This window comes from Myxocyprinus asiaticus, chromosome 1, assembly GCF_019703515.2.
Source record: "Myxocyprinus asiaticus isolate MX2 ecotype Aquarium Trade chromosome 1, UBuf_Myxa_2, whole genome shotgun sequence".
Classification (NCBI taxonomy): domain Eukaryota; kingdom Metazoa; phylum Chordata; class Actinopteri; order Cypriniformes; family Catostomidae; genus Myxocyprinus; species Myxocyprinus asiaticus.
Window position 1 is genome coordinate 37,769,367 of NC_059344.1, and position 25,188 is coordinate 37,794,554.

Genomic DNA, 25,188 nt, shown 5'->3' on the forward strand with positions numbered 1-25,188 from the left:
CAAGTTGAAGCTGCTTCCTCAAGCCCCTCCACCGTGGACAGCAAGCCAAATAAGTTTAACCTTAATAGATTAAAGATTATATGGGCAAACGAACTCGTGGATTAGTTTTCACATCACTGTAGTGTAGAGTTTCAAAGATCTTGGCAGTGCAGCAATGATTACAGTAGATTACTAGAAGAGAAATTTGTTTCATGATCTCAGCTCAGTTTCTTCTGATGTTAAGTCTCGTATGACAACTCCATCAGCCTTCTGTAAACAATAATTCCTTAATACATAAACTTTTGGTTAGGGTGCAGCACACTGTTTTAACATTATGGGATTATGAAGCCTCACAATGTACTGCACAGTACCTTCTATGGTTCAAGGGGGCCAGAAGAGCTGGGACAGCCTTGTGTACCCTCCATACCATGCACACATCTCCAGACACTGCTGACTGCCTCTGCCCTCTGTTCATCTGGTGCCAATGTTCTTATACTGGCACATGAGGAGGTTTTTGAAGGTCTTTTTGAAGGTGGCATTACAGAGTGCATAGCAAGCAGGGTTGATGGTACTGTTGACATAGCAGAGCCAGTAGCCAATGGCCCAGACTGTGTCCGGAACACAAGACTGGCAAAACGTGCTGATTAAGACCATCACATTGTATGGCGTCCACGTGATAATGAAGGCCAGCAGGATGGCAAAGATGGTCTTTGTGACTTTTTTCTCTCGTGCCGCCATCTGCCTTTTCCTTTTAACCTGGCTGCGAGCGATGCTGGCAAACTTTCGCACCACTGTGCGGGGTCGGTTCACGGGGATTGAACGCCTCTCGCCGGCACTGTTTGGTGGGACGATCTCAATGGCTGTGATGCACTCATCTCCTGCCTGTTTGGTGACTATCTTGATCTTGGACCATTTGGATTGAGGGTTGAGTTTAGACGCAGCTGCTGGCGCAGGTGCCAAGCCACCCTCTGATGTCGCCTCACTGTTAGCTCTTTCTTTGTGCTCTTTAGGTGCTATGCTGGCAGTGCTGGAGTCGTTTGAGCTCTCTTTTTCCTCTGGTTGCACACAAGAGTCAGCTTTGGTGGAACCCACAGACTCATCTAGCTTCCCGTTCTTCATGGTATCTACAGTAGAACAGGTATCCAAGCTGGGCTTAGGAGGAGACTGGTTGTTGTTGTTCTGCTTTAAAATGTGACTCTTGAGTAGACCACTGGACTTCGGGATTTTCTTCTCCTTTTTGGCCTCGGGCTTCTGCTTGGACACACGGCTGCGACTGGCCAGAGAGATGTGCACATACAGCACTGTCATGATGACCACCGGTAGGTAGAATGCAGCAATAGCCGTGCCGAACGTCACTGCAGGGTTGGAAAGGAACTGGATGTAACATTCTCCTGGTTCCACGGTCCGTTCTCCTACAATGAACTGCCAGAACAGGATCGCAGGTGCCCACAGGATGAAGGACAGGATCCAGGCGGAGGCGATCATGAGTCCCGCCATCTTGGTGGTTCTGCGTGTGGGGTAACTGAGTGGTTTGGTCACACAGAAGTATCGGTCGAAGCTGATGATTAGCAAATTCATAACAGAGGCGTTACTGACCACATAATCCAGTGCTAGCCACAGGTCACACACTATAGGGCCGAGAGGCCAGTAGCCCTTGATAATGTAGACAGTGTAAAGGTTCATGGAGAACGCACCAATGATGAGATCCGCACAGGCCAGGCTGAATAGGAAGTAATTGTTGACGGTCTGCAGGTGCCGATTGACCTTGATCGAGAGCATGACAAGGATGTTGCCCACAACAGTGACAAAACTGAGGGATCCTGTAACCAATGCAATGAAGACCATCTCCACCGTTTTGTACGGACTCTCTGCGTCTGCCTCGACCGCTGCACATGAGCCATTAGCACTGCCGCTGTCACAGCTGAGGTTGGCATCATTGGACACGTTGCTCAATGAACCTGCAACACACACAATGCACAGATAATATTATAAATGTCACAAATCCAGTTGATATCAGCAATAATTTGCTGGAAATAATTACACACTGATATAAATAGAAGCAGACTGATCACATAAAGGGAAAACAGCATGACGTTCATTATGATGAATATTGCTTCAGTACAGTAATTTCCATCAGGAAAAATAAATAAACTTGGTATATGCTGTTCATATTCAAGAGTTTTGGAATCAAGCCCAGATGGAAAGAAATCTTTGGAGAAGGAAATCTTTTGGAGATAACGACTTGATGCATTCAGTAACTTTTTTTTGTTTGTGTCTGCTTGGACTCATAGTGACACCTAGCTTTGTGGATGCACCATCATTCAAAATCAAGTTTTCCATTAGAGATGTCATTGTATCATTTCACTAATCATAGTCAGCCATGATTCATTTCATTAAGAATGAAAGCGTCCAATAACAGGGCAGTTACTGAGATTAAGGGAGTAGTGTTTGGCCGGTCATGTGTTCCTAAAATGGTGACCCCCCATGAGGAGACCCTCTCCATGTAGAAGAAAAACAGCTTTACTTATATGACTAGAGTCTTCATCTCATGTGAGTGGTGATGATTTTATACGTTTCAAAATTTCCATTCATTTCTTTAGTATTAAAACTTTTTTAATGAGGAAAAATGACTTGTGCCCCTTTAAGGGTTAGTTTGCTAAAAAATTTATTAATAAATAATAATAAATATAAAAAATCTGTCATCATTTCATTTTTTTTCTGTGGAACACAAAAGGAGAATTCTTTTCCATTCCAGTTTTGAGAAAAACACCATAAATGGTTCATACATCCTGTGTACTTAATTTCTTGTGTTTCGTTTGACTTAAAGTTTGGTCTGTTCCTCACACAAATCAATCGTATGGCTTTAGAAGACTTGGAATAAAGCACACATCAGTTGTATGCACTATCTTTATGTTTTTTTTTTGTCCTTTTTGGAGCAGATCTGGTCCATATGAATTTGCATTTCTCCGTTTTTTTTCCTTTGCCAATCTGCTCAGATCTTCATCAGCTCAGATTCCAATCAGGTTATTTGCTAAATAGCTTTCTGGTGGGTCTCCGGTTCCTTCTGGGGGGTCTCCAGTTACATCCCGTCTGAGACCCGGGACCCCCTGTAATTCGCACCCTGGAAACAAAGCTAAAATTCACACCAAAAAGTGTAACTTTCTCCCAGCTCGCCTATGAATGTTCATGAGAGAAACTCGTTCACGTATCTGAAAGGGCGTTGATGTTGATCTAAATTAATAATCTAGAGAAGAGGAACACACAAATGAGAGTTATTTATCTGCGTATCATTCTTGATTGGCAGCATTACGTGAAATCCTTTTAAGCACACATTGTAAGTGGAGTTTATATCAGTGCATGAGTCTTCATTAAGTTATGCTTTTTACATTATGTTTGTGAGGTAATAGTTTGATCGGTTGTTTTTTCCAATTTAAGCAGATTACTAGACCTGTGTTAAATATGTAAAGCTATTTTTAATATCAGCTCCTGTTTTTTACCTCTATGTTGGTGTGCAGTCGACGAACAAAGATATATCTGCTGTGTTCTTAAAACACTTAGGCATTTTACTGAAGTGAATAGATTTGTAGACATGCTTTTTATACATAAAAACGTACGGGTGTTATTAAAACTCATTATAATTTTTATAAAACTATTATTGTTGTCTTTTGATAAAAGTCATGCTCAGCAGCTCACAAACTGTAGGGAAATGATGGATTTGCTTTGTTCTTCTAATGCTTAAAACCTCTACTAAAGTCTCTTTGTAGGTCTGTAGACATACAGATTTTAAAGGATTAAAATTTTCTTTTGATCATTGATTCAGTGACTAACTTATTTCACACAAGACATCACCAGGTGGCATCATCAGAAATGGTCACTGAATCATTAAATGGATCTGAACAAATTTTGGTGAACATAGTCAAAACACTCGAGCCACTTGGATACATTTAAATCCCACATCACACAAGCACAGAGTAAAAAAACTGTGCACATGCACAGTTGTCATTTTTGTAATTGATTAAATAATTTATTCAGGACCAGCTTGTGCTCAGTCTTTTATTGTCGTGTGAAATAGAAACAAGTGCTCCACAAGACGCCCTTTATTTTTGCAGCTAATTTTGCTACATTTTACAATTATTTTGCAATACTTGAATCTTTAAAATACAACAAATATTAAAAATAATACATATATATTAATATAATACTTATATTTGAATATATACTGTAATATATTAATACTCCACTGTAAGTGTTGGGTTTGTGCGAGCCACCTACTGACAGTGTGTGTGTGTCCCCCACTTTTAAAATGACTGCTACACCCCTGCGTGTTCATTACATTTATGCATTTAGCAGACACTTTTATCCAAAGTGACTTACAGTGCACTTATTACAGGGACAATCCCCCCAGAGCAACCTGGTGTTAAGTGCCTTGCTCAAGGACACAATGGTGGTGGCTGTAGGGATCGAACCAGCAACCTGATTACTAGCCCACTACGCCACATGTGAGAACTTCTGGTTGTATAGCACATGCATCATTTAACGCATGAACATGTTAAAGCGCATGCTTCAAGGACTGCATTTTGCTTAATTTCAATCATGTGGCTTCAGAAGACATGGATTAAACCACTCGAATCCTATGGATTACTTTTTTGCTGCCTTTATATGCTTTTTGGAGCTTGAAAGTTTTGGACCCTAAAGACTTTCATTGTATGGACAATAGCAGCTAAGATATTCTTTAAAAAATCTTTGTTTGTGTTCCACAGAAGAAAGAAAGTAATACAAGTTTGAAACGGCAGGAGGGTGAGTAAATGGTGAGAGAATTATAATTTTTGGGTGAACTGTTCCTTTAAGATCTTAAAACAATGTGCTGGCTTAGGCTTTATTAGTGCTTTATGAAACAGCTTCATTTTAAAAATGTGCTGTTTGATCAGCAAACAAAACTAAATTAGTTGTTCATTGTCAAAGAAAAAAACTCCCATTTTTTCCAGGCATCAGAGTTGAGTTGTCTCAGGTGAAAAGTAGATTAATTATATCCTCACGATTAATACAATTCTCATGATTAGACTCCTTAAAGACATTATCCAATCACAGAAGCTAAAGCTGATGTGTCATTAAAGTCAACTGACCCCCTGAGTCTCCTAATATTCTCAGCTGCTCTGGAACAATTAAAGACACAAAGATTAGACAGGCATCCCGAGGACCCATAGATTTAATAAAAAAAAAAAAAAAAAAAAACAGTTCTAAGGAAAAATAAACATCTCAAGCCTGTGATATGAGACCTCTTTATATTTATAGACCCGCTTACTGTATGTACGATTTCCATAAAATGAAAATTAACATTGCTTTCTTTGTCATAGATATACCCAAAAAAATCTTGTTATATGAAAAATTGAGGGTTTTGGCATGTCATATGTGAATGCGGCCTGCATTTCTAGAGATTTTGTCATGACGCTGCATGCTAAATCCTACAAGAGACAGTGCACTGTGAATAATGCTCAACCAACTTAAAAAGCCAAGAGGAAAATAATTTACATTTAAAAAAACAAAAAAAACATAACATTTATTTTCAAAATGTTTACTTTTCAAGTAAAAGTGAGAAGCTGTTTTGGGTCATGAATAATCCAGCCTCCATGTATACTTCTGGGAAGCTGTTGTCATACTGATAAAGTATTAATCCATTGGGCAATTAAAAACCTGTTTGAAGAGACTCCATCGGGCCCTGTATGCTAAAAAAATAAATAAAAACACATCAAAGTAAGAACATAAGAACATACGCAAATATCTTTAAGCATTTTGAAGACACATTATTTATTATTGCCTATTAAAATTTCTAGAGTTTAAAAAAAAAAGGTGATATCTTATGAAGGTTGCCATCTTCTGGATGACCATAGAAATTACAGCCCATCGTGAAAACACATGGGAAGCAGATTGCTGCAAACATGCTGCATCACTGCTTTTCCAAATGATTCATAAAGCAGCACGTGTGGATGCTTCCCAATGCTCTTGATCAGTCTTTATTACCATTAGATCTAAAATCAGTCTCCCAGTAGAGGATGGACCACACCACCCAGCCCCTCTCTTTATCTTTATTATCCCTTTAAACCACCTGACTGATCATCAGCAGGCATCAAAGCACTGCCAAACTCCAGAATGCCAGACACCGCATATCCTATTCCTTTTGAAAGCTTTTTGACAAACACACATTCTCTTCTATCTCTCCTCCTCTCGCATCCAAACACAGATCACACTCCTTGAAGAGTGTGGCCATTTCTTACCAAGCAGTACTTTAGAGATTAAAGAGTCAGTTGAGTTTTGGTGTCTTGCTCTAATTTTCCCTCAGGTGCAAGTGATTCTGTGTGGGGAAAGGATTCTTATCAAATATGAATCAGCAATTACTCAACTGTGGATTCGAGCAGAGCGGAAAGATAAGTGCTGAGCCTCATTAAATATGAATCAACAATATTCATCTGATATCACAGAGGGAGAAAGCTCCCCAGGACCAGTCTCTGTTTTTTTTTTATCCCAGCTTTCTCATACAATTTGACTTTATATACCCTAACTTCATTTGGCTTCCCAAACTCTTCAGTTGAGTAAAAGAGTTGAAGCTTGCCCATGTCTGGCATGCTGTCAGAGACGCTCTTAGGCCAGAAACATACTTTACGCAAGTACGCATACGAAGATATGAGCACTTGGCCAACGCATTGCCAACCTGCAGTCTGGCTGAGCATGCCTACATGCATTTTTGCATTACTAATGACCTTATTCACAGCAGTGCCATCTTTGACTTTTGCCAGGAAAGGCAACGAGCCTGTAAGGGATAGACGTACAGTCTGTTCAGTGGGCTGTACTGCAGTTTAAAGAGTTTTTGGATCGTTCTGTGAACAAAACATTGAAAAAATATCTTTCCAAGAACTGTCAGTTGACAAAAAACTTCAGCCATCACAAGTTGTGGAAAATCAGATAGGATATAGGAGCTTTATATAGCTTTATACCGTGCGTGCCATTGAAGAGATGGTAAGTTTATCCCTCACGGACTCGCTTTCATTCCCATTAAAAATGATGGCACTACTGTGAATAAGGTCTATGGCAGTAACAATTCTCAGTACTCAATGGGATGATAGAGTTATGTTCAAAAGTCTCTGCCATTAAAATGGATGTGTTATTATTCTGATAAGTTGCTATTAATATTTTGACTTTAACTTAAGTTCTTTAAGGAATATTTCGGGTTCAATACAAGTTAAGCTCAATCAAACAGCATTTGTGTTATAATGTTGATTACCACAAAAATGTATTTTGACTCGTCCCTCCTATACTTAAAAAAAAAAGAAGCAAAAATCGAGGTTACAATGAGGCACTTACAACAGAAGTTAATAGGGCCAATTTTTTGAGGGTTTAAAGGCAGAAAGTTGAAGCTTATAATTTTTAAAAACACTTAATTCTTCTGGTACAGCTCATGTATTATTTGAGCTGTAAAATTGTTTAAATTGTTATTTTTATGGTTATGGCAACAAAGTTGTAATATTGGCTATAACTTTACACAGAAACTGTTAGTGATTTTATCACACTAAAATCATGTTTACACACATATCATTTATGTCTTGTGGCTATACTTTTTTATAAAAGTTAGTATTTTAACGTTCAGAATTTGGCCCCCATTCACTTCCATTGTAAATGCCTCGCTGAACCCAGATTTTTGCTTCTTTTTTATTTTAAAGAAAAGGAGGGGCAAGTCAAAATAAATTTTTGTGATAATCTATATTATGCCGGAAATGCTATTGATTGAGCTTAATTTATATTAAACCCGGCATATTCCTCTACAAACTGTTGCTCCGCCATGACATTAGTTGACTTGAAAGAGAAAACTCACCATAGAAGCAGACAGTTTATACTAGTGTCCAGTATAGTGCCCCCCTGCGGCAATATATACTTGCGTTGTGCTAGGAATTCCTGTCTGAATTCCACATTTTGGAACGCAATTAAACACGAAACTGAGCTTGCATAGCTAGAAGCGTCTGCGTTCACGTACTCAATTATGCTTTGGCCTTTACTGTCCTCAGTGTGGGGCAACAGTGTGAATATGTAGTCAGGCTGCAAAGTGGCACCTCATCTACACTGCTGTCAGCAAGTGTGCAAACCGTAGCTGTTTCTCAGACAACAGCAAGACAAAATGTGACAAGAACAGACAACAAGAAACCCATTGCACAACACAAGAGCATGTGAGCAGAGCAGTGATAATTCCACCTGAGTGGAGAGCGCCTTTTTCAAGATTCGCTCTCTCAGGCCCCTTAGGCTGCTCAGTGCCGCTCCCTCAACCCAGAATGCGCTTCGTGATATGCTGGTTTGGGAATCTGCGAAATAAGCAATAGGCCTGATGTTATGGAGCTCTAACATTGTTTTAGTGAAGTTGCAAACCTTATAGCCTAAATAAATGCTAAGTAAAAATCAAAGCTAAGAACAAGGAAATCAAAAGGGAGTGTGGAGAGACTGTGAGAATTAGAAAATATTCCTTTTGGAATCGTACGTGTCACATTGCCAGAGAGCACGAGGATGTGCTACGCAAACATGGTAGTGCAGCAAAAGGTGAGCTAGTAGGCTACACTACTATTCGATAATAAATTAATAGATAAGTAATGTATCTTGTTGTTTTGCCATCATGTCAGTGCAGCTGCCAGCTAGATGCAGACCCGGGTCTGCAGGGTTGCGAACGTTAGATCACTCTCAATTGAATATGTAAGCTTAATAATACTGTATATTGGCAAAGCATTTTTCCTTGAATCCCGGTGAAAACAAACAAAAAATCCCTGCATCAAAACCAATAAACATGTATGATCTTGCAGATCAGTGTGTCCTACTTTGCAGGTGGAGCAAATTTGCACATATGCGAGTTTCCGTGCCAACGCACATGTTTTATCACTTGTAGAGGCATGTTTGATGACTTGTTTAAAGTAAACAATGGCAATTTAGAACAGATTTTTTTTTAAGGTATTATTTGAAGATGTTGATGACATATGTGCTAACAGATAAATATTTGACTGATTACAAATGATAAGGAAGGTCTGGTTCACCCGATTATCTAACAGCCGTTGTAAACCAGTCCAAAATATACAGTGAGGTTTTATATACGAAAACACAACAATGCAATCACATAATTTCAGATGTGTACATTACTAATCATTTGATAATTTAATAAATGTCAGCCTATAGTCTATATTTCACCCAGAGGGGCTCCTCAGCCCATGTGAGCAAAGGGGCAGTTGCTTGGGCCACTGTAGCTAGCTCCTGTGTACGTGATTGGAACCAAGTATACTACAGAGAAATGTAATGCTGGAGCACGATTTGAGCGAACGCTTTTTTACCGGTGAGCGTGAGCGGTACTTGAGTGGAGCACACATGCATGGAGAGGGTTATTGAGCGGAGTGTCACACCGCTCCACTTCGCTCACATGCTCTGCACAATACACACACATCACATGCATGCATGTAACCAAATCAAATTGTGAGAATCACACATTCAAAATAAATCCTGCATGTACAGCCAGTTAAATAAGCTCAACCAAAGCAGTTTAAGAGCGACTCCTGATTCTTTTGGAAGCCTGACTGTTCTGCCCAGCTTCCTCTGATCTGACACGTCATGTAGAGCTTTTTGGCATTAAAAATATCACAGTTGGAATCAGAATGTATAAACATGATAATAATGCCAACATAGAGCCTTGAATACATAAATGAGAACTGTTTACACAAACAGCCTGAGACAGTCATCATAAAAGTGAAAAGTATAATGAAATGAGTCACTCATTTTCAGGACAAATTACTTTCTCCAATGGTTGCATTTTCCTGGCTTAAATTTAATTATTGATGGAAATGAAAATGAGGCTGTGAGGGAAAGGCTTACAGTGTCTTCAATGGCATGCACTGTATACATCTGATTTCTACAACTCTTTGAAGAGACTTTTGATCACGTCCACACTAGTCTGTTGAAGCCTGAAAATGAAATTTCCATTTCCTTACTTCATTGTTTTTAAAAAAATATCGGTCATGGAGAATGTTTTCGGTGGAGGAAAATGCCATTCTAGTGTTGATGCGAGGCGTAAACATGACATACGAAAATGTATTATTGTGGATGTGGCCTAAGTCTATCCCTCACAGCCTCGTTTACATTCCCGTCAAAAATGAAATATGGCGCTACTCTGAATAAGGTCTTTTGAAAACGTTTCTTTTAAACTCCATGATAAGCATGGGGACAGTTTTCTCACTTCTTTCTAGGTTTTTTCTGCTTGTATGTACAGCCGTTTTCTTTATAAACACTGTTCAACCGCTGCACTGAAAGATCACCTGAAAGAGCCTTTGTTGTGTGTTTGTTTGAGTAACCTGCTCATACTGGAGGGTAATATTCAGAGACTCAAAGCTCTTTGAGGATGGAGTGATATTTGTGTGATGTGGGGGTGGTTGAGCTTTGAACCAGCACAATACCTGCACTGAATCTCATGTCGAGATAAAAACAGTCTGGAACATAATAGATATACTGAAAAACATCTCAGTAAAGCATGTGCTACGTATTAGATTCTACCCTTTGCTAGCAAATATTGAACAGATTGTATTGTTGCAGTAAAGCAGCATTTTGCAGTTTCACTGAAATTGATGGCAAGGAGACATCCCACCCTCCCTCCTACCCCAACCCATAACTGATTTTATCTGGGCCCTTTTTTACTGATTGCATCCGATGAGCGGAACTGAATATCCGTAACAGAAGGTCGATCTGAAATTAACAGATGATTCTCCTATCTCATGACATGATGTATATCTGTCATTGACACACCCATATATTCTAATGACACCAGGCACTCTAGAAGTATATCCACTTGCAGCCCAAGTATAAAACATCCAGACAAATAGAGCTGTAGAAGCTTGGTAATGGATTTGGATTTTATATGCATGCTATAAAGGGTCAACAGCAAAGGTAAACCACACTGACCTTTCATTGTTTAATATGACCTACTTAAATTGTGTTTTGTTGCTTTATATTTTACCATAAAATAAAACAAATCAGCCTCAAAACTGAAGAACAATTGAGGTTTCACTTTGCAATAAGGTTCTATTTGTCCATCAAGATAAACGAATATGGCGTGTTGTCCACAATGGACTGGGGTTAATAATTGCTATGGGCGTTATGAAATGTAAAGGTGGAGGGATGCAAGAAGAATCGTCACCTGTATGAAGGAAGCAGCCACTTATATATTGTTGGCATATGATTGGCAGGCCTACATGAAGAAGCTCCTTCCGAACTTACGTTTAGAAATGAATTTAATGCATTAGTTATCATGAACTAACAATGAACACTATTTCTTTTTTATAGAATTTATTAGTCTTGTTAATTTATGAAAATATAATTGTTCATTGTTCTTTCATAATGCATTAACTAATGTTATCCTATTCAACTCTTCATTTTAAAAACGTATTACTACTGTATATGTTGAAATTAAAATGAACCAAGATTAACCAAAAAAAAATTGCTGTTCATTCTTAGTTCATGTTATAAAATGGATGTTGATGGCCTAGCTTTATTCATGATAATGCACAGCTATAACCTCTTCACAAAGCTACTATTTGTATCACTGCCCAGCTCACATAGCTGACGGTTATTTTATTTAGCAACATGCTGTTTTTTTTTTCTTTTTACTGTCAGGGACTATAACAGAAGGATGGCATCTAATGATTTTACAAAAAAAAAAAAAAAATATTTATATATATATATATTTCTTTATTTATAAAGAATTGTTCCCGTAAAATTGTATTATGTGGTAAATGTTTTATAAGGCTATGCCATATTGTAAATAATGTTATGGCTTAAGTGGTTGCAGACACTTCGCTTTGCATCTTGCCTAGTAACACCCTAATAAAAATTTTGCCGTGAGTGACTACATTCACAATATAGCATGGCCTCTCGTACTTTATTGCTTAATTCACTAATGTAGCTCACTCATGTTACCAAATACTTCCTTACTGTAAAGTATTACCAACTTCTAAAACATACACAATCAAGTAAGTTTCCTGCAAAGTAATGTCTATTTCTGTGACGTGATCTCATTTTGAAGTTGTCACATGCCTGTGTCTGTAGAGTTGGCTGCGTGTAGATGCAGAAAGGGTGATCAGTGCTTTGCCTGCAGCAGTGAGATATGAGGGATCTGATCTCAGCTGGCTCTCAGCTCCAGGCCTGATCACAGCTCTGCTGCCAAAGCTGCACAGATGTATTCCCCTGCCACACTCTGTGCCCCTCAGCTCAATGTCCTAAATGAATAGATATGCCGACCTGCTCAACAGAGCCTTGAAAGACAATACCAGTCTAAACAGTCAACAGTTATGACTTCTGACCCTAGAGTGGTCTTTGTGGGAGTAGTGATATGTCATTGGTGTGATAGGACAACATGAATAGTGTTCACTTCTAACTGCAACTCTGTTATGCTGAAGGAGAGCTCTGTTGCTTATATAATCATAATAATTCCTCTACTTTTACCCTCCCTCACCTCTCGTCATCTCTCTCTCTCTCTCTCTCTCTCTCTCTATCTATCTCTCTCTCTCTCTCTCTCTCTCTGGACATGTTCGTTATCTCTCTCTTGCTCTTTCTCTTATGCTCTCTGTATTATTCCCTTTGCCCCAGAGTCAATTGCCTATTATACAATATTATTTGCCTATTAATTGCCTATTATTATACAATATGCCTATATGTGATATAAATTCTTAAACACATGAAACATATTTATGTTTAAATATAATATCATAATAAATATATAGAAATAAAAATAAGTATATTCTACACCGACATAACCATACAAGACTCACACACCAATTTTTACTGTCAGGAGAAAATTCACCAAAGTGCTCATCTAGTCAGAACCCACTATCCATTAAACACATTTTACTGAACTGTCATACCTCTACACATCTGAGGAGCCTGTATTATTCAGTTGATTCTTTTGAAAAGGTTTTTAATCAAGTGAATCCAAATTTAGTTTTAGGGTTTTTAGGAAAAATGAATCTTAAACACCTCATTTAACTATTTTAAATAACTAAACCTGGTTCCCGCCATGAATATAGCCATAGAAGCTGGCATGGCGTAAAAAATGAAAGAAACAAACAAACAAACACCGACATAACCATGTCATATCATATTTATAATATTTAGAGCAACAGAAGCTCAGCAGGCCAAATCTCATTTTTGTCTATCTCTGATTATGACAATAATTTATTAAAGGCATCATTTGTTTTATAGATTTAACAAAGATATATTGAAGAATCCCTGTGGTATTTTTTTTTTTTTTTTTTTTCATATAATGCAATTTAATCAAATCAAAACTTTCATAGCATAAATATAATCCATCTAATTTGAGTGATATATTACATGTCTTCTGAAGCAATATGATCGCATTGGATGAGACTTTATACACAATAAATCTTGACATCTGACCCAATTGGAACACAGTGTGGCTTCGTCACTGGGCATTCTGTTACATGTTGTATAGCTAGTATTCTGATGATGTCACGACAAACGCCGTCACCATATTGTCTGTAGATGCGGATGTAAACAGTTTGTCTGGTGGTGCAGTGGGAGAAACAGTATTACCAAATAGTTCCATATAAAGTTTAGGGTAGTATTTAAAAGTTTGGGATAAACTATCAAGCTTATAATATACAAACAGAACAGTTATTTTTATTTTTAACTGATTAAAAGATTAAGTTCCGTGTTTAAAAGTTGTTTTGTATAGTTGCTATAATCTGACCAACGGGTGAAGAAACACAAAGGAGTGGAAATCAGAGCTCTTAGTAAGAAAAAAAAAGGATGCGTAGTTAGCCAGGATAAACAGATTTTTTTTTTTTTTTTTTGTTTAGCTGAGTGTATTCTGATCATATCTTTTAATGTAAAACTTGTAGCTGTAAGAATATCTTTCCAGTTGTTATTATACAGTAATACAGACTGGGCAGCTAAAGGGTACGGTAAAGTCTAATGGCACACTAATGTTTCCCTGGCTGTTTCTCCCGTTTGTACGTTTTCTTCTGTTGCCGTATTGGCCCATTAGTAAAATATTTTTACTGATTCTTGAGATAAGGGACAAAATACGTCCTACATATAAAAGTCCTCTTTCTGTTAAAAATCAAGAAAATCATAATAATAAAAACACGTAAAAAAAATTTATCTAAAGGAAATTTGTATATTCTGAGCATTCATTACTTATATTTTTAAAGAATTTCATTAGAATAAAAAAAAAAAAAAAAAATGCATGCTCTGTACTTTGAAGTACATGTTACTTAACCTGTCTTCAACAAGAGGTCACAATGTTAAACTACCAAGCAAAGTGTTTTTAAATGTAACAAATTCATAAATATAAATATCAAATGAAAGGTAGGGATCTGTAAGATATCTGACAATACATAAAGTAAACTTTAAATAATTTTGTCCAAAAAAACTAAACTATCAAAGTTGTGTCCTCACTTTGCATCAACTCTGTCAGATTTTTTTATAATCCTGAATATATCAGCAAATGTTGTGGTCAGCTGTAACTCTGAGGACCCCTTTCACACTTCCTGCTCATGGTGGATGCAACAGTAGGACACGTGGTCTGGTAAGTTTGATATTTTTTTAGTGCTGGGAAATTTAATGCGTTAATTTCTGCGATTAATAGTTTCTGTTTAAAACGTTAAAAAAAATTACGCAATTAATGCAGTATCCTTATTTCCCCCTTCCTAAACCTTCGCGAGATGGGAGAACGGTGTCTCGAGTTGTTACTGGCAGGCTACTCAGCCTTACTTGCTCCATTTGATTAGGAATTGGGTGGGGGCGGGGTCATGGCACCTGCTGCCTGTCTGGAACAAACCCAGGCACCTTTGTACAATGGGCGAAACTTCACTAATGTTTTCCCCCACTTTCTATGGCTAATTGGGATATATACATTTTCAGGAGGAACACACTTGACACGACTGCACAACCTACCACAGAAACCAGTTGTGTGGAGCAGTGCATGTTTCGTCACACGCAACGCATTTCCCGGGCATTACAAACATGGGAGCGGATTTACTGCACTGAGAATGGAGACTTCGCATGAACCAGGCAAGGATGTAGATTTGGCTTGAACATTGGGGTGGAGGGTGGGGGTTACACCCATCGCCCCTGGAATCTACACCCCTGGAACCAGGCTTAATGGGTCAGCTGCTGTTTCTCTTTGCATCGCCTGTAAATGTGCAACTGCTGACGTCTGACCAGTTTCAAAAGCGGAACTGCGAAAGAGAGACGTGCACGTGATAGTGTGGCCGTTCAGCAATCTGCAGACAGGTATACTAGACTGAACAGCATCCAGAGAAAATAATAATTTTGAGATTTTAAACTTCAGCAAATTAAACTTCAGCCTTCAATATGTTTTATAACTGTATACTGTATATAGTGTCTAATATTGCATTGGCAATGTACAGTACACTTAAGTTTATCTTGCAAATAAAGCTTGATATGAATTGAATCTGCCCATTTGATCCTATTATTAAACAAAGTTCACTGGAAACGTCAGAGGATTTTGCCCTTAAATGCGTTTTAATAACAGCATCATGCTTTCCTAACAGTGAGGAGCAATCTCACTGTAACAATAACCCTAAGCTGTCAGCATGTCCACTGATTTTATGTCATGTATTGTATACATATACTTGTATCAAAGATTAATACCTGCAAAATTGTCAAATTAACTCTATCCGTCAAAAAAAAAAAAAAAAAAACATTTGAACGTACATTTTTATTTATTTTATTTTAAATAAATGATGACTAACCAATTTGTTGCGAGTTCTTTAAGACAAAGTATAAATTAAATATATTTATAATGATTTTTTTATGTTTGTTGTAATGTGTCATGTACCATAATTTAAGAAAATTACAGAAAATTGTGCGATTAATTAGTTAAAACATTTGAATTGATTCCCAGCCCTAATTTTTTTATATATATTAAACAAACAATGTTTAAGTCTCTGCGGTCACAGCTCCAATATGTCAACTCCATCATTCCCATTGTGATAATTTCTGTTAAGTATTGTGGAATAATTTTGGCATTTTAGTTTAGGTTATAGAGACAGCTTCTGTGTACAACACATGGTTAAGATGGAAATATATATAAAAAAATTCCCCTACATGGTTCATTAGCTGAGACCTTTGTCTACTGATATATCCATTTCAAATTAATTAGGTTTAAAACCTGTTTTGTCCCTTATCTCAAGATTCATAGTTTTAACTTTTTTTACACCTGTATAAATGCTGAATGACAAAAAATGTAATCTTGAACTTACAACACTAGCACTCTGCATCTTGTTTACATAAAGCAGTCTGGACTTGGGGCAGTTAGCATTACCATGCAAGCTTGCTTTAATGTCTTGTGTGTAGGCTCTTATTTATTAAATACTCCAGTATTACTGTTCGACAGCATCTTATTACATTTATTTTCAAGCAAACAGTGTTACATTACAGGTAACGTCATGGTTACTTTCGTAACCTCCGTTCCCTGATGGAGGGAACGCGATTATGTGTCGATGTAGTGACACTAGGGGTCATTCTTGGGAGCCCCAAACACCTCTGCTTTTTTGAAAAAAGGCCAATGAGAATTGGCATGTAACGTCTGTGTAAGATCAGTGATGGCTAATTACACTTTGTTTAAAAAAAAAACTTTTAGCCTTTTGACATTTGCATATAAATTACTGACCTGGCCTCCGCGTTTACATTTATATGGGTGCTAAATTGCAGATGGTCTTTATCACTATCAAAAGGATGCTAAAACAGGTCGCCTCTGGAGTGTCTCCATCAAGCTTCAAACACATTCCACAGAAAGGGGGGTGACCCCCGTGCCAGGCACCAGAGCAGTTGTCTGTCTCCAGTAATTCCAATACACGTCACACACACATCTAAAGACATTTTCTCTATTTAGGCCATAGTAAGCAGTTATAAATGTATCTGCTATATGCATGTGTTGTATGTATATTCCCCTATTATATTAACTTAGTTAAAACCCTTTACTTGTATTAGTTAGACGTTAAATGCCTATATTCAAGTGTATGAGTGTATCTCTGCTTTAATATCGTCTGGAGGTTACCTTCTTGGTATCAAAATGATCTTCTCTTTATTTCTCACACAATAATGTACACCATGTGATCGTGAAATGCATCGAACAATTCTTACTATGTTTTGAATTAAAAGCTGCACTAGAGGTCCAGATCAGCAATAAAATGCGAATGGGCCATAAACGGAGACAAAGGATGTCTCTCCCGCTCAAAATGCATGCCTCTGATTGGCCACTCCACCTACAAAATGGGTGCGGCAATGAACTATTAAAACTCCAGAACGCAGACTAATCATCGCTCAAAACTCTTCTTCTTGAGACCAACACACTCCAAAACTCTCCTCTTGAGTTTAACCTTCTGGCAGTGTTTACCTTCAAGTAACTTTGTGGATTTGCTGTGGACTTCTTCAACTCACTCCTAAAGAAATCGTCGAGAACCTCGTCTACCGCATCAAGACTCTTATTCAGCAACAAACCAATGCAAGTAACCATTTACAACTGATCAGATACGTGTTTAAGTTTGAACCCCTTTTAAGGTGAATTGTGCCTCTGATGATTCTCATTTAGGTTGTGGTTAATTGATGTGAAATACTGCCATTCTTTGCTCTTCTCTCTCCTTTCCTTACTTTCCTTCATTCTATATATGTATGTTTTGCTTAGTTTGTTTGTATGTTAGTTATAGTTTCATTTATTAAATCCCTTATATTCACAATTGATTGTCTCTGTGTTCCGCTCACAATTCAAAGTCACTGAATGTTGCTCCTTGCTACATGCTAAACTACTGCTAGCACTGTATAAGTAGGAAGGCTATTGTTCCTTGGCCAGGAAAGTAATCTTCCTAGAGTTGATAAATAATTATATTGTCTATGTCGATTCTGCTACAGTTAATTCTAAGATCTAATCTAAATATTTATTATTAATTATAACCAGTTATAATTAATTATAAATAATTCCTTTTTTAAGCTAATTTGCTACAGCAAGTGGAATTTGCATGCCACTCCCCCGGACATACGGGTATAAAAGGAGCTGGTATGCAACCACTCATTCAGGTTGGGTGCTGAGGAGCCGAGACCAGGTCCCGGCCATTTCAGCGTGTAGTTCAGCATTGTGGCAAGAGGGACACAACATCTTGTTCCCTCCATCAGGGAACGGAGGTTATGAAAGTAACCATGACGTTCCCTGTCACTCACTCGACGTTGTGTCGATGTAGTGACACTAGGGGTCCCTATACAAAACGCCACAACTAGCTGAACTGTGTTACGTGAACTGGCGGTGTGTGACGGGCAGACCGCTGTGTGCCTTGTAGCCAGTGCATCAGGCCGTCACGTAACCTCCCACAACGCTCTTATGAGCGTCGAACGGTCCTTCAGGAACAAGTCGACTGCCCAACAATAGGGACAGACTAGCCCAGCCGAGGCCTCTTTCCCTCTCTTTTCCCCCCAAAAAGAGCAGAATTTGTTAACCGACTGGGAGCCATAAGTGTCTGCGTCAGGGGGTGTCCCTCGCAAGGGGAAGACACCACGGAGACCACACCCCACCCAAAGGGGGGGGGTATTTTGAGTGGAATACATCACATGGTCTTACCGAGTCTTGTCGGAAGTATGTCATGTGGAGAGGTCCCATGGTAGGTCCTACCTGAAGGGGGAGGAGTTTCTACAGAGCATGGCGACTGGGGGCAGGGGGCCTCTGCCCAAGGAAGATGCAGTTTACCGACAGGGAAACGATTTTGCGGAACATATCACATGGGGTCGCCTTCGGGGAACCAGCACATGTGGAGCACCTACCACAGTACAGGGTCTCATTAGCGCACGTACTGGGCCAGCAGCGAGTTTCTCCGCAAACTCAACTGCCAGAGGGCTAAGGAAGAAAGTCATCCAGGGATCACAGTCTGTGAACACGACTGGTCAAGAGCGCACATTTTCACCTCAAGGGAGGGGAAAGGCACTATGCGCAAGCAGTACACCCGCCCAGCTGTCCTGGAACTTACCTGCTCGTGCCTGCCAATACATGGGACGAGACTGGCTCAACCCAGAGATTGTAGAACCTCGCAAAGGTGTTGGGTATTGCCCAGCCCACTGCTCTGCAGATGTCTGCCAAAGAGGCGCCACTGGCCAGGGCCCAGGAGGCCGCCACACTCCTGGTAGAGTGGGCTCGTAACCCCGCAGGGGGTGGCACGTCCTGAGCCTGATATGCCATTGCGATGGCGTCAATGTCCCAATGGGCGATCCTCTGTTTGGAGACAGCACTTCCTTTCCGCTGTCCACCAAAGCAGACAAAGAGCTGCTCGGAGCTTCTAAAGCTCTGCGTGCAATCCAAATAAATGCTTAAAGCTCGTTCCGGACACAGCAACCCCAAGGCTGGGTCTGCCTCCTCCTGGGGCAGCGCTTGCAGGTTCACCACCTGATCCCTAAAAGGGGTCATGGGAACCTTGGGCACATAGCCCGGTCGGGGTCTCAGGATCACGTGAGAGTAACCCGGACGATTCACGATACGCTGACAGAAAACGCCTGCAGTTCCCCTACCCTTTTGATGGAAGTGAGCACAGTCAAGAGGGCAGTCTTCAAAGAGAGCTCAGCTGACTCCAAGGGCTCAAAGGGAGCTCCCTGTAGGCGCGGGCTGTCGCGATGAGCGTGAGATCCGAGTACCACATCTGGGTGGGCCAGTAGGTTGCTACTAGGATGAACATGCTTGCCCTGGATCAACGGCCGGAAACTCCGCAGGGCGAGCAGTACTGCCAACAACTCTAGGCAGTTGATGTGCTAATGCAACCGTGGGCCAGTCCAGGAGCCGGCGACTGTGTGCCCATTGCATACCCATTGGAGGCATCTGTTGTAACCACGGCACACCTGGAGACCTGCTCTAGGGGAACCCCTGCCTGTAGAAATGCAAGGTCGGTCCCGTGGCGCCATGCCCATCTCAAGACGCGAGTCTGAAGCCAGTGCTGAAGTGGTCTCATATGCATCAACCCGAGCAGTGTGGCTGCCGCTGAGGATGCCAAATTCCCCAGGAGCCTCTGAAAAGGTTTCAGTGGAACCGCTGTCCTCCGTCTGAAAGCCTTCAGACAGTTCAGCACCGACTGCGCACACTCGTTCATGAGGCGTGCTGTCATCGAGGCTGAGTCCAACTCCAAACCGAGAAAACAGATGCTCTGAACCGGGGAGAGCTTGCTCTTTTCCCAGTTGACCCAAAGCCCCAGTCAGCTGAGGTGCCAGAGCACGAGGTCCCTGTGTGCGCACAGCAACTCGAGAGTGAGCTAGGATTAGCCAGTTGTCGAGATAGTTGAGGATGTGGATGCCCACTTCCCTTAGCGGGGCAAGGGCTGCATCTGCGACCTTCGTGAAGATGCGAGGGGACAAGGACAGGCCAAAGGGGAGGACCATGTACCGGTATGCCTGGCCTTTGAAGGCGAACCGCAGGAAGGGTCTGTGTCGAGGTAAGACCAAGACGTGGAAGTACGCGTCCTTCAGGTCTACCAACGCAAACCGATCTTGATGCCGGGCGCTCGTTAGAATGCGTTTTTGCGTCAGTATCTTGGACGGGAGTCTGTGCAAAGCCCGGTTCAGTACTCGCAGGTCCAGGATTGGTCGCAACCCACTGCCTTTTTTGGTACGATGAAGTAAGGGCTGTAGAACCCTTTTTTCATCTCGGCTGGAGGGACAGGCTCTATCGTGCCCTTGCGCTGAAGGGTAGCGATCTCCGCACGCAAGGTAGCGGCGTTCTCGCCCTTCACCGAGGTAAAGTGGACGCCGCTGAACCTGGGCGGGCACCTGGCAAACTGAATCGTGTAGCCGAGTCGGACGGTCCGGGTCAGCCATCGCAACGGGTTGGAAAGTGCCACGTGCTTCAAAAAAAGCGTCAGCCCAAACTCTGGGCGAGGGGGACCAAGGAAATGATCACGTCGGACGTACTGGCGGGTGGGGCCACGCGGCGGGGCGGAGCTCGAGGTGTCACGTGGAGGGGACTCAAGCCCCGTGGCCGTGCTGAGTCCAGGGACATTGAAGCACTTACCTGGCTCCTGCCACCCACCATATGATTGGCCAAGGAGGGGGGAGGAGGAATCTCATCCCCGAAGTCCACCGTAACCAATCCCGTGTGGGCTTGTTTGTGCCACAGCTGGGCGCACAGGGGCGGGGGGTCTGCCGCGGGAGCGCCATACCTGCCAAAATGGGACAGTGGACGGTGGTTGTGACGACGGCCGTGCGCACCGGACATGTTACCCAGGAGACGAGGAAACCATTGTTTTGTCAGGCTTTTGAGTGCCGCAGCCTCCTGGGCATGCGGTGACAAAATATTCTCCTCTTGGCCCTCCACCGGGGGATGGAGTGGTCTGTCGACCAGCTCCAGAGAAGCAGGTCTCCTCGCCCCTGGGTCGCCCGTCTCGGCTTCAAAGCTTTTCTTGGGTTCTTAGTGGCCAGCCGCAAGATGAGTGGCGTCTGCTTCCTGTGGAGGGCTCCATGTCAGAGCCGGGCCACGGGGGCGGGCTGTGGCGGAGCCGGTGTTGTTGCTGCAGGAGGATGCCCTTGGCGACGGGCAGACAGGGTGTGGGGTCTTACACCGCGCCGGGGCAGGATATATTGTAAGGCCTCCGTCTGCTTCTTCACTGCCGAGAACTGCTGGGCAAAGTCCTCGCCGGCGTTGCCAAACAGGCCAACCTGGGAAATGGGGGCGTCAAGGAACCGTGCCTTGTCCGCCTCTCCCATCTCGACCAAGTTGAGCCAAAGGTGGTGCTCCTGGACCACCAGTGTGGATATCGCCTGCCCGAGAGACCGCACCGTGACCTTCGTCGCCCGGAGAGAGAGGTCGGTCGCCGAGCGCAGTTCCTGCATCAATCCCGGGTCAGAACTACCCTTGTGCAGTTCTTTTAGCGCCTTGGCTTGGTGTACTTGCAGGAGAGCCATGGCATGCAGGGCGGAAGTGGCTTGTCCAGCGGCACCGCAGGCCACAGTCATCAGGAATGACATAAACCTACAGGCCCTGGACGGGAGCTTCGGGCGCCCACGCCAGGTGGCAGCGCTCTGCGGACACAAGTGCACTGTGAGAGCCTTATCCATCTGGGGGACCACCAAATACACCTCTGGCCGCTCCACCATCGAGGGTAGTGAAAGACGGGGACCGAGCAGTAAAATGTGCCTCCCACGAACTTGTTAGCTCCTCATGCACTTCCGGAAAGAAAGGGACCGGGGCGGGGCATGGCTGTGGGCGGTGCCCTGAGCCTAAGAACCAATCGTCGAGCAGCGAGGGTTCAGGGGAGAATGGAGGGTTCCATTCTAGCCCAACGCTCACGGCCGCCCGGGAAAGCATGTCCGTCATTTCCGCATTGGCGTAAAACTGGTCGAGCCCGCTCTCTGATGCTGCGCTCTAACTCATCGTCTTCCCGAGCTCCGAACGAGAAGTCGAACTCGCACTGAGACAAGCCGGCAGTCTCGTGCGAGAGCCCGATCGGGGCAAGTGAGCGTGCTGGGGAATGGGAGGTCTGTGGGGGGATACCTGGCAGAGGTGGTCCCATTGATGTCCCAAAATCGCCCCCAGTTTCTTACGAAAGCAAGCCGCGATCACAACATTGCCATGGTCATGTTCTCGCAATGAGGACATGACTCATCCATGAAAGATGTCTCCGTGTGGGCAGTGCCCAGACATGTAAGACAGTGATCGTAGCTGTCAGAAGCGGAGAGATAACGACCGCAACCAGGAATAACACACAAACGGAAAGGCATCTTTAAAAAGACGTTCCGTGTGTGAATCCACACTCAACTCACCATGCGCCCCACTGAGAACGAACCACATTATAGCGACCACAAGGAGGTTACCCCATGTGACTCTACCCTCCCTAGCAACCGGGCCAATTTGGTTGCTTAGGAGACCTGGCTGGAGTCACTCAGCATGCCCTGGGATTCGAACTAGCGAACTAGTGAACTCCAGGGGTGGTAGCCAGCGTCTTTTACCACTGAGGTACCCTGGCCCCCAAGGACATGCTTATTAATATTATGCCTTACCCAAACATAACCAATCAGTAGAGTGTGTAAACATGATAGGAAACTGTCATGTGTGACAGAAACAAGTAACTGTCATGTATTAGATGGAAAAGATGTCCAGTGACGTGCAGTGCAGTTGTACGATATCATATGAATTAGCCAAATTTAGAAAAGTCATATGAATCCTGATGATTTCACCATGAGAGTGTGTAGGGATGACACATCACGTGGGTAATATCAGAATCAGAAGCATTTTTCTTACATGCTGCACATGAAGGTTTTTTGGATTTTTCCCCTTTTTCTCCCAATTTGGAATGGCCAATTCCCAATGTGCTTTTAAGTCCTCGTGGTCACGTAGTGATTCGCCTCAGTCCGGGTGGCGGAGGATGAATTCCAGTTGCCTCCGCATCTGAGATCGTCAACCCGCGCATCTTATCACGTGGCTTGTTGAGCGCGTTGCCACGGAGACAGCGCGTGTGGAGGCTTCACGCCACCCACCGCGGCATCCGCGCTCAACTCACCATGCGCCCCACCGAGAACGAACCACATTATAGCAATCACGAGGAGGTTACCCCATGTGCCTCTACCCTCCCTAGCAACCGGGCCAATTTTGGTTGCTTAGGAAACCTGGCTGGAGTCACTCAGCACGCCCTGGGAGCACATGAAGGTTTAAATCCACCAATTACGTTTATTTTCATATTTACCTTAAAACACATTCGTAAATATTATCCAATGTTTCTATCTACACTTTAATCCTTTTCATGGTCACAATGTTTCCAATGTTTTTGTTTATCTCGTTGGTAACGGAGAAATGCACTGCTTGTTTACCCCGTGTCTACAGACAAAATGGCGGCGGGGGTGTGTTGATGATGTAATCGAATGCAATCTGTTGTGATAAATTTGTCAGTACTCTTCTACTTCCTTTCTGCCCTGACGATAATGAATTTTGCTTGTTTGATTGTATGTACAATCAGTGAAGAAGTGTCATCTTGTACAGTGAAAGAACTTTTTAGAGTCTCCTTAGATAATCACAAATAACTTTTAGAGACTTTTATATAAGCTGTCATTCTTGCCGCTGTGTGAAGAATCAGTCTGGGAAGCAGAAAACAGCAGCTGCTGCTCGAACACTTCTCTGCCTCTCTCTCTCTCTCTCTCTCTCTCTCTCACACACACACACACACAACCTTACACACGTACACTGTCACATATTCATAAAGGCTAAACACTTATCTAGCCCTACATTTAATTTAATAAAAAATAAAAAAAGCCAGTCAACTCAAGTGCAAAGGAATTAACTATGGGCGCAGTACACACGCTTGTCTGCACATATAAATGCACATAGACACACACACATGGAAACTGCTCATTTAGTAAGTCTATTGAGACTAAAACCAGAGACCCTCCAGTTACCAGCTGGCAGCTCAAAACTTAAAGCCATCTGCTACCCAATATACTTACCCCCACCAGTGCAACAAAATCACACATGAATATCTGTTAATTAGCATAAACATATGTACATACTATCTGTACATCTACCACAACATTACTGCATGTCAACGCAAGAATAATGAGAAAGGTTTTACATAATTACCAAGAAAAGTCTATCCAAAGCATTTTTTCTCATTTTTATTGGGTCAAGCAGCTGAAAACTTCTTTGACAAACAGACGTTAAAGTTTGTTAACAAGCTAATCAGAACGCACAGATACACAGATCGCACACAGGCCTCTGCAGAGCCGGACAGATATCACAGTGGGAGAGTGTGTGTGGGCTGCTTTGTACTCTGTTCAACACACTCCTTTGATTCTGCTTTCTGCTCATTCTAAGATCCCCCATTCTGGCCACTGGCAAACTAATGAGTCTCTCTCTTCCTCATACACGCATGCACACACAAGCTACATGAACATATCAGACAGCAATGATGACACCGTATGTTATTGCTTACTCTGTTGGATCAAAATCAGACACAACTACTGGCTTTATCACATTTTAGCAACATTAACTAAACAAAACAGCATTGACTTACCAGCACTGATTGAGTTGATCAGCACAGATAATCAGTCAGTCAGATCTGCACACATGCAAGTAAAATCAACAGCACTGTTCAAGAATCTGATAAATGTCACAGGATGTAGTCCATTGAGAATAAGTGATGATATATCCTT

General features: G+C 42.0%; 1 protein-coding gene across 1 annotated transcript in view; it reads right to left on the reverse strand.

Moving 5' to 3' along the window:
* Window positions 1–25,188, reverse strand: part of LOC127445333 (muscarinic acetylcholine receptor M4-like) — a 30,796-nt gene continuing 5,608 nt past the window's right edge. Inside the window, exon 2 of the mRNA XM_051705336.1 lies at window positions 1–1,937. Within this exon, the coding sequence (XP_051561296.1) occupies window positions 451–1,937 (1,487 nt within the window). The 3' untranslated portion in view covers window positions 1–450. The remainder of the gene's footprint in view (window positions 1,938–25,188) is intronic.